This window comes from Athene cunicularia (assembly GCF_003259725.1).
Source record: "Athene cunicularia isolate RWA chromosome 2 unlocalized genomic scaffold, athCun1 chr2_part1, whole genome shotgun sequence".
NCBI lineage: Eukaryota > Metazoa > Chordata > Aves > Strigiformes > Strigidae > Athene > Athene cunicularia.
This window is the reverse complement of record NW_020799095.1, coordinates 3319893-3330627: the sequence shown is the minus strand read 5'-3', so window position 1 is coordinate 3330627 and position 10735 is coordinate 3319893. Positions and strand designations below refer to the sequence as shown.

Sequence of the window (10735 nt, the reverse complement as noted above, 5' to 3'; positions counted from 1 at the left end):
AGCGCTACTGCCCGTCTCCGCGCCACGCAGGGCGCCTGCGACTCCGACGCTACCGGCAGCAGCAGCGGCTCCGGTGAGGAGAGTGAGGCGGACGGCACCGGGCAGCAGCACCTGGCCGCGGCCTCCCCGGGGTGAGTATGGGGGTGCCGCTGCCCTTCCCCGGAGAGGAGCCTCTTGAGTATATCCTGTGGCTTTTGTAGAGTTGCTTAAGGGGTCTGGCCGCTCAAACGGCCGTTTTCGAGTTATTTAAGTCTAAAACATCATTTTAATAATAATTCTGAATGTTAGGGTTTTAATTGTGGTAAACGAATGAGAAAACTTTTTTCTGCCGTCCCTGTTTTATCATCTGACAGCGTCCCCCGAGCTTCTTTCCTTAAACCCGCAAACGACCCCCGTGTCGTGGGGAAGGGACGGCTGCTCAGGCCCCCGGCTGTGAATTTCGGCGCGTGGGGGCAAACGTGGCTGTAGTCCAGTGTCTCTGGTTCCCTCCCCTAGAGGGGAACGTGCTCGGAGCTCCTTGGGGGGAGCCTAGGGGCGATGGTGTGGGGCAGCGGCGGGGGGGAGCGGTCGTGTTGGTCTGAAGGCAGCAAAGCATGGGAGATTTTATCTTGTATTCACCTCTTCAGCTTCCTTGTGAACTTTTATGTGTTTTTTGTCTTGAAAAGTTGTACATTAAGTATTTTTTACCGTATATGCTTTAGTGGTGCTCTCTCTTCTGTGTTGGTTTTACATACATTAGGTCAGATATATAAGGCGTTTATCTCCAACAACCTTTACAGTGTGTGCCACTTCACAGCCTAATGCTATTGTATCCATCTTGGTTTAAGGATGTGAGCAAGATCAGGTTTGTAGAAATGACTTTTTGTTAGGCTGCCTGATGTAAAGGGTGGGGGGAGAGTGAAGTTTGGCCCTGGTTTGATTAAATCAGGGTATAATAAGATTGTTCTGTGGTGATGTAATAGAAGGGAGCTAACCGTATTGGTGCTAGCGTGGGGGACAAACAACATGAAGAAAAGCTTTTACTTTTACGAAGGTTTTCTAAAGCCCAGTGTCTGCACTGACAGTGGTCTTCTGTATTATTCCAAAACCAAGTGAAAGTGCTTTTGCAACAGGAATGTTTGTGAAGTGCACTAGGAAGCAGTATGTGTCAGCTTCGACGTGGCAGGGCCGCTGATCTCAGCGGTGGGCGAAGTGCCTGCGTCTTGCAGTGAGTACGCAGGACTTTCAAAAAGATCAGTTTTGTTTTCTGCGTGTCAAGCAGTAGTCTGAAAACTAGCAGTGCTGAGAGCAGAGGTCTCTACTGTTTGTTTTGTTTGTTTTTTTTCAACTTTATATCCAAAAGTAGTACTTGTGTGGTGCATTGAACAATGCAGTTTGATAAGAGAAGCCAAGTAACAGCTAGCTGCTGGCAAAAGGGTTGGCCCTGCTCTCTGCCCCTCTCTGTACCTGTGTTTGAGCACAACCATCTCTGGCTCCTAGGTGGACTGGATCACGGTGTGAAACTGTCAGCTCTGTAGAAAAATGAGGTTCTTTGTGTCCCTTGAAGCTGGTGTTTGTAGTTTTAGGTGTTTGCCAGGAGGGGCTCTTTGGGCAGTGAGGAGGAGAAGGCAGCAGGGCTACCTCGTTTGGCTACTGCTAGCTCTTGGAAAGGCTTAATCACTTCTTAGGAAAGACTCAAACCAGCAGTGGTACTATATGGTAGTTCTCAGCTGATAGCACAGATTGTAAAGCCGGGTGATGTTTTAATCCTGCCAGATATATCTGCTGTATGTATCGGATCCTCTAAATAATGTAACCTTGTAGGGGTTTCAGCTCTGAAGTGCTGTTTTCTGAAGAGGGGAGAGAGCAGTTAGCCCTAGAGACATGAGAATGTTTTTTTGTGTTGTAGAGATTCTTGGTTAGTTTTTTTCTGTTTTGTTGAAGTCACTGTTCTCTCTGCTCTGAGGTGACCTATTCAGTGGAAACTGATAGTTGGAATAACTGTCTTGGGGGGAGGGAAGGAGAGTAAAAAAAGCTGTCTCTGACTTAAATATTCTGCCATTTCCTACTCTTAATTTATTCTTTGAACCTGACTGGACATTAGGTGCCCACTGAAGCCCCTCCTCAGCTGGACAGGGTAGAGAAAATACAATGAAAGGCTCGTGGATTTCTTTCATCCATTTTAAATACATTATCCCAGAGGTGCTCCCAGTGTCCCTGATGGGCTCAGCCTTGTCCAGAGGCAGGTCCATCTTGGAGCTGCCTGGCATCTGCTCTGTCAGACACGGGGAAAGCTTCTGGTAGCTTCACAGAAGCCACCGCTGTAGTCCCCCCACTACCAAAACCTCACAACACAAACCCAATACAGTCAGTCCTTGATGAGTTAATGTTTTCTACGTTATTTGTCCTCGTTCTGCTTCAGAAGCTGGAGTTGTTCAGATGGAAATGTGTGTAATTCCGTGCACTCTTTCTTCACTGTAAACCACTGCATTCCTGTCTCCTTGGGCCCTTGGAGCTTTTCTGAGCATCAGCAAAGTGGATGTGACCTGATTCTGCCACCCTCCGCATTCATAGAGCAACAATGAAAAATGTAACAGAGCAGCAGCCCTTTGGAGAGTCATTCCTATTAGGATAGAGGGCTCCCCAAAACCTGTGAGGGAGTTTGTTGAAAGCTTTTACTGCCAGGAGGCCAAGAAGGTGGCAGAGTAGAGGGCATCAGCCAGAGAGTTAAGTCTTTGTATAGTTGTCTTTCTGTTTCCCTCTGTTTATTTAAAAAAAAAAATTAAAAAACCCCTTAGAATTGATTACTTGGCAGTCAAAAGTGGATAAAAAATTATGCACAAATCCAAGGTAGCGACTTCATAAAATTATAACTTTCCCAGCATGGCATTCATCCTCTTCATTTTCCTCTGGCTTATGTGTCTAGATATTTCATTGCATGCTTAGAAATGTGTGGTATTTAGACACATTCTGTATTTATTCAGTTTTCTTCCTATTGATTTGCCATGTAGTTTCCCCTTGAAAGTAACTCATCTTGGATTTTTATGGGAACTGAAATGTTTCAGAGAGGTGTTGTACATTTATATTTCTAGCAAAGGCATGTTAAGATGAAGTTTTGTATTCAGGTATTTTTCCTGAATTTTTTCTTAATTCTAGTCTTGCAAAACAGAAAAAAACTTGCAGAAGAATATTCTAAAGCAGGGGTTCTCAACCTTTCCTTCCCCATGGACACCCTTTAAATACTTTTTGTGGCCACAGGCCACTAAGTCTTAATTCGAGATTTAAAGCACTAGACTGCATCACATACTTATTTCAATTTTCTCATGAAGGGTCTTCAAATTTGGAGAGAAAGGGCAATAAGTTAATCTGTTAATGCACATGCTCCTGTTACAATACGTTTATTGCAGTGATTCCATATGAATTTAAAGTAATAGCATCAACACTCTTCTTGCTCAGATGTCCCAGTTTATGGTATTTTAATGTGCTAATTCTGAATTTGATGCCAATCATTAAAATCTGATGAAAAGTTTTTACAGTTCTTCTCAGCTCCCCCCTGGTTTGTCTGTGTTCAGTCACCATATATTTTTGTTTAGGAGTCCAGGATCACCACTTGGAGGAAGAGACTTCAGCCCTGTTGTGGCCCTAAAGAGGGCTGTTGGGTTAAGAAAATGTCTTCAAGAGAAAAACCGCCTAGTTAAAGTGGGTCCCACCAACCATACTTGCACCAAATATGCCATTATGGAATAGCCGGTCTATGTAACAAACTGCTTCAACCTAGATTTGAGAGACCTATAAACACCTACAGCTGGTGTGTATAACTGAAGGCTACAGAGTCCTCTGTGTTCTTCACTTTTACATCAACTCTTTAATCATAGATTAGTTGCTTAATCTACATAATTGTCATAAAACAGCCTATCTGAAGGAATGTTATTATTTCCAGTTTATAATTTAGTGCAGAAACAATGAAATACTGATGTTTGGTGTGGGTAATGGCTTGAAAAATAAGTAGTACGTGATTTTCCTGTTTTACTTTTGACTTTGGCTTCAACTTAAAATGTGTTCTCAGCTGCTTTACATTTCTCAATTGCAGCGGCTTTCAAGTTGAGCTCATGGGTTGTTTTTTTGTCACTAGAGCAGTATAAATCCCAGCTGGGATTTGCCCACAGCTTGCCTTTCCATTTTCCTCTGCATGTACTCTCATGCAGGCATTCACAAATCTGCTGTGTTGGATACTTCAGTTACATTTGGCTGAGTGAAATCTTACTTCAGCTTTTGCATGTTTTCTCTTTCTCACAGAAACAAACTCGATTGGATATAATTCTGAGTTTTGATTCTGGACCTGTGGAAGGTGTCCACAGAAAACAGAGGAGCAGGTTAAAATTTTGCTCTTAATTGAAGGCAGGTGGCTGCTAATGACCAGCCAACTGTATGGAAATTGGCGTTGGGTTGTTTTTTGGACTAATTGGTGCTTTTTGTGTGTTGTGCTGGGGAAGGGGCAGCGTGGGCAAGCAGAGGGAAGCTGAGATTGGGGAAGGGGGAGCGAGGCCTATAGAATGGAACAGATGCAATAGAAGCTTGAAAATCAGTTGTGTATTCTTGCTGTTTTGTTTTATTCTCTCTACTTCTAGATTCTTTTGTGTAATTGTATTTCCTTTAATCAACATGTTGGTTTTCTTTGCTTGCTGCATTATCAGCTAAATTCTAAAAAACAACTCAATGAGATTTGAAGTGGAAAAAAGCTTATTGATGATAGATCATTCTTACTTAAGGCTTGAACATGCACCTGTACATTGATCTTTCTCATGTTAGATTATCTGGCAAAATCAGTGTTTGGAAATTGCTTTTTTTTTTTCCTCCAACTAATCTGTATTAAATGGTTATTTTCTCATTTTGATGACTGCTAATACTGTAGTAACTCTCCCAATGTTGTGGAAAGCTAGATGTGGATAACTACACCTGGAAATTTCTTACTTTGTAATAATGTACCTAAACTAATGGCAAAAGCATGTGAATTTTCTCTTCTGACTGGAAATGACCATTGTAATGTTCTGATCTTGACCTCCCTACCATGAGGCAATATTCAGATCCTAGAATGGTTTGGGTTAGAAGGGAGCTTAAAGGCCATCTAGTCCAACTCCCCTGCTATGAGCAGGGACATCTTCAACTAGCCCAGGTTGCCCAAAGCCTGACCTTGAACCCTTCCAGGGAGGGGGCATCTACCACCTCTCTGACAGCCTGTGCCAGTGTCTCACCACACTCACTGTAAAAAAATTTCTTCCTTCTATCTTCAGTCTATGAGTCTGTAAGTCTATGAAGTCTGAGATCTTCAGTCTATGAATCTGTAAGGAACAGATTGATACCTGTCAAGAACTTGTTGTAGACAATGATTTAAAGTGAGGATAGGGAAATTTGGGTGTTTGAGGTGAAAGCACATATCAAATTTGAAAGAATTTATCTGAATAAGCCTTAGAAAATCTTTTCCCTTGAAGACTGCATATGCTTATGCCTAATATAACTGTGGTTCCAGGCCTAGTGCATTAAAATCTGGGCATGCCGCCTTGTTGGGTTTTTTTTTCCTCTGATCTTCCTGGGGCAGTGTCTGCTGCTGTGTTCCCATCATCTCATGACTGAAGTTTAAGCATATGAGATTGATCTGGTGTGCTCAGAAGAGGTATCTTCTCCTTATGTTCCCTGAGGCAAGTGATCCCACTTGGTATCGTCAGGTTGTGAGGATTGTGCTACCCTCAAGCGTAAGGACACTCAGAAACTCCGAGGGGAAAATGTCACCAAAGAAGAAAAAATATTAATTGTATCTTTGAATGGTGGTCTGCCAGGTTGAGCACTCTTTTGGGCTGTGGGATGCGGGATGCAGAGCTTTCCACAAAGAAGTCTGACCCATATTCTTATTTCTTTTAATACTGTTTTAGTAATCTGAATATGGCCTGTTTGGGTTTTTATATAGATACAGAAAACCTTCCTTAAAAAAAACCAAACCCAACAACTTCACACATGCAGTTGAAGATGCAGTTAAACAGTTCTTATGTAACCTGAGTCTTAATGCATTTCCTTCCATTTCGTTTTGAAACCAGTATTTTTCATTTACTAGATCTAGTGAGCTTGAGTCATTCATTGTCAGGAGGAAGAGAGAAAGCTTCCTGGAAGACTACTTCTGAAAACAGAAGCTTGATATCCAGGCTCAAGAAGTCAAATGTAATTGCTGCATCCTTGTCATCAGCCTTGGTCATCAAAATACCTAGAGAGGAGGTAGTAAGTTCCTTCAGATATTGTTTTAACTGCTTGCCTTTATTCAAATGGCTACTGTCCGTAGATGTTTTCATACCTTCCTAGTGGCAACGGACACATTTGAGAAAGAAACTGGTATTAGTTGCCATAGTAAGCACAGTCCTTTTCAGTGTTAGGAAGAAAAATGGTTGGGAGAGAACTGAAAGTAAGAGGTTTCAGAAAGGAGAAGGGAAGGACTGTTCATGCTTTGTGCACTGCCAGAGAAATTGTTGGAGCTAATTCGGCATGTGGTGACTGCTCTGCCTGGTCAGGTGAATGTCAGTACCCTGTGGTCTGTCCTGGGGGAAGCTTTATAGCTGTCTGTCTATAAACAAGATTTTTATGAGTTTCCTTAAAAATTGAAGTTGATTTTCAACTGGTTTAGATTTTTTTTTTGGACTGGTAAAGGGATTCTCCTGCATGCTGTTAAATAGCAGTTCTGTAGCGTGTCGATTACCTTGGATGTCAGTTTAATCAAATTCAGTTTTCATGTGACTTACTTCAGTACCTGCCTGTTTGCTACTCATTCTCTAGGGAAAGAAAGAAAAACCTGTTTGACAGTTACCCAAGTTTTAATTGATTTAGTACTAAAGTATAGCAATTATTATCAAGGCTGTGGGAAGCTGTGATATGTCAAAGACACTAATGTGCTTGTTTGTGACAATTGCATAATGGTAGCAATAAATGTCATACAAATGTAGCTAATTATCCATATGAATACGCACACAGGCTGTCTTGAATTTTTTCAGAATGCTTGCTATCTGATATAATTTGTTTTATGGCTTTCCCCAAGAGCAGTTTGGTACTAATAATTTGCTATTGTTACAGACTCCTTTTCATATTACAGGCATTTTCTTCATTTTCTGTACAACTAGAATCTGAAAAGCACTGACAGTGCAGAAATCTGGATTTTAAAACTAACTGCATCATACTATTTTTGTTTGGATATTCTGGGGACTTGTTTGGATTTGAGAGATTCAGTAATGTGCATCCTTAGTGAATTTGTTGCAGTTAACTCTTCTAGAGCGATTGGGAATAATAAACCATAATATGAAGTTGTGAATGGAAAAAGCAAGTAAAGTGAGTATGTCATCCTCTTTAGGAAGAAAAGTTAAGTCTGCAAGCCAAGAAGGCAACCTAGTATGAGTTGCAGGTTTGCCTCCCTTGTTCTTCCTCTGTTAAAGTGTGGTCAGCTGACGTATGAAAGGTGACACTCTACCCAGCCCTAAATAATCAAGACTTACATGGCTGTGGATTATTGCAGTTGATTATGACGGGGTTTATAGCTCACTAAATCCTGGTATGTTTATGAATTCTTAGGCTAAAGTAGCAATTCTGAGGAAGCCTTCAGTTTGCCTTTTGTCTTTCTATGGCTCTGTGTTACCAGCCTTTGTGGTGGTCTCTCCGGCAGAAGAACTTCCAGGGCACTAGTATCTTCCCTTGGCCCTCCCTATTATCATCTATAACTTGGTTTAATCGGAGTGGAGTTTGAAAGAGTTCTGGTGGTGCTGCAATTGAGGCTGCCCCTCGATGAGTGGGCTCAGTGTTGGGCCCCTCACCCCAAAAAGGCCATTGAATGACTCGAGCGTGTCCAGAGAAGGGCAATGGAGCTGGTGCAGGGTCTGGAGCACAGGTCTGCTGGGGAGCGGCTGAGGGAACTGGGGGGGTTCAGTCTGGAGAAGAGGAGGCTGAGGGGAGACCTCCTGGCCCTCTGCAACTCCCTGACAGGAGGGTGCAGAGAGGGGGGATGAGTCTCTTGAGCCAAGGACCCAGCGCCAGGTCAAGAGGGAATGGCCTCAAGCTGTGCCAGGGCAGGGTCAGGCTGGCTCTGGGGAAGGATTTCTTTGCAGAAGGGGCTGTTGGGTGTTGGAATGGGCTGCCCAGGGCAGGGGGGGAGTCCCCAGGATCCCTGGAGGAGTTGAAGAGTCGGGTTGACCCAGTGCTGAGGGATCTGGTGGAGTTGGGAACTGTAAATGTTGGGTTGATGGTTGGACTGGGTGATCTTCAAGGTCTTTTCCAACAGAAAACATCTTAAAAAACAGCAACAACAAAAAAGGTAGCCCAAAACCTCTTTCCTATTTTTTAGACACCTTTAGCTCAGAATTACTTTTATACTTTTTTTTTGCTGTCCACTTTTGATCAGTGCTTGTTTTTATTTGTAAAGTAGGCCTGCTTACCTTATTTTTTGATTGTTGCATTGTCACATTTGAAGACTGGGAGAGAACAGATTGGATGCTTCGGTGTTTTCAGACATTTGAAACAACATGTTCTTGCTGTAGTGTGTTTGGAGAAAGAAAAAAAAATCCTGACCATTAGAAGAGGAAGATGATAGTATTTAAAAAATAAATTAAATAAAAGGAAATGTCTGCAATAAAATGGATTTCAGGCTGGAAGGTAAACAATGCTTTGAAGAGACATTATTTGGCTTGACAAAAGTCTTTGCATCAGTAAAAGTGGGTCTGTTTTCAGGAGCACGTGTCAGCTAAACTTCCTGTGGCAAAATCTCTTTACAGAGTGTCTGGTCAGCCAGATTTTGGATTGGTTTCCCTTTGGCATGAGCTTGTCACTCAGAAGTCTCTCACTGACTGATGTGCTAACTGGACTCTTTGAAGTTGCTTTGAAGTTGCATCGTTAGCTTGAGGCCCCTTCTCATTTTTCTCTCTCTGCTCACATATTGATTCCCAATTGTTTCTAGAAGCTTTAATTTAAAGACAATCCCAAATTTTTCTTCGCGATGTCTGATTTTTTCATCTAGTCAGTGCTCTGTTCTTAGACTTGATATATTTCTTTAAATATTTTTATGTGTTTCTTCATTAAAATTAGAGTTTTTAAACTGTTGCCACATCTCATCCTATGCAGATATGTCAGACTCCCCACACTGATGAAAAAGAGCCCTCTTAGCATTTCCCCAAAGTGGTTTTATCCTTAATTGTTCTCTGATCTTTGTTCTTTAGCCCTTATACTGCTGATGTGAAGTAGGTCACACATTTCCTGAAGAGAGCTAAAAAAACCCACCATGGGGTTGGCAATAGAGGTTTGAGTTGAATCACATCAGATTGTGAAGTGAGTGCTCTTGAGTTAAGAACAGAAAATTAAACTTGAAAATTATTCTTTATCCCTATTCTTTTGCAGGCGGATTCCTGCCTCTGCTAGAAGATTTTTGAAATTATTGCAAACTATTGGTGATAGCAAAAGCATACACTGGAGCTTTCACAAATTTCCATTTGTGAAGTAGAGTTTGCATTAGCCATTGTTTCCAACTCTTAAGTGATTGAAGTACTACTACTCTGTAGTTGTATCTTGCTCTTATTATGAGGATTACTTGAATGTGTGCTTCTTTCAATCTCCATAAATTCAGATCAAATGCTAAGTGGTTTTAGTAGTTGTGAGCTACAAAATCTTTCTTAGTCTACTTACTTAGAATAACAAAATTCTGAGTCTGAGCCCTGAGGTTGTTTCAGGATTGTGAGTTTATTTATGGGTGTAGGTATTGAAAGAGAAGAGCACTTTCATAAGAATAACCTTGTTGTAGCATCTCCTGCAGCCTACAAAGGTTTATATTGCCTTGTATTATGTGACTGCAGTGCCAGTTCTCCCCCCACAGTGCTGCCACCGAACTGCCCAAGCCGTAGGTCACAGAATTCAAGGCTGTGTATTAAAAATCCCCATTGTGGATCAAAAATGTACTTGCATCGGGTATTTTCCTCTGTGGAAAAGCTCTTGTCAATAAACTCCACCTATGTGCTTCAGTTAGTAGTGATATAGTAGTTTGTGGGGCTGTTTAGTAAGCAGTATAACTAAAATTATGAAAAAACATTATGCAAGGTGACTTTTCTGCTTCAGCAAAAGAAATTCAAACTGTTTACTAGATGTGGGACATTATCTGCCTCTTTCTCTTTTTCCTATAGGTATGATGCGTGTGTCAGGTGTTACAGTGGGTGCCACAGGCTGTTGTGCTGGGCACAACTACTTCTTAAATTGCCATAATTTAGGTGGCCACTGCTTGTCTGTCTGTAGGTTAAAGGTTCTGACTGTCAGGCAGGGATGCTGTGTGGCAGGCCAGTAAGATGCCCGAAGCTGGAACACGTCTCATCAGCTGGTGAGCCCAGTAGAATTTACAGTGCAGTCCTTGAAACCTTCATTCAAACAGTAACTTCCAGTGAAGACACTACTTTTAGTATCAATAAAGTATTATCCATGTGGATGGTTTTTAATATCTGGTGTTGGATGTGTCACTGGTGTGATGGTCTATTACAGCAACAGACATTCAAGCAATAGAATTAAAATCTTGCAGCTGAGATGGTGAAGCACTGGGGTACCCTCCTGAAGGGCGTATATGGGATTTTTGTTGGTAGAGGTTACACGAGCAGCTATGAGGAGTGTTGCAAATACAGGTTAGTCCTGCTCTGTGGTCAGCAGCACATAGGACTTTGTCCTTCAGGCGGTTGTTCTTGTGATTTTCCCTCCCCCCCCC

The 10735-nt window shown here is 42.0% G+C and overlaps 1 protein-coding gene across 1 annotated transcript in view; it reads left to right on the top strand.

Annotated features, from left to right (window-relative positions):
- The window catches only part of LOC113476808 (KAT8 regulatory NSL complex subunit 1-like), a 33818-nt gene that overhangs the window by 774 nt on the left and 22309 nt on the right, over window positions 1-10735 (top strand). The window contains exon 2 of the mRNA XM_026842758.1: window positions 3-131. Coding sequence (XP_026698559.1) covers window positions 3-131 — 129 coding nt within the window. The remainder of the gene's footprint in view (window positions 1-2; window positions 132-10735) is intronic.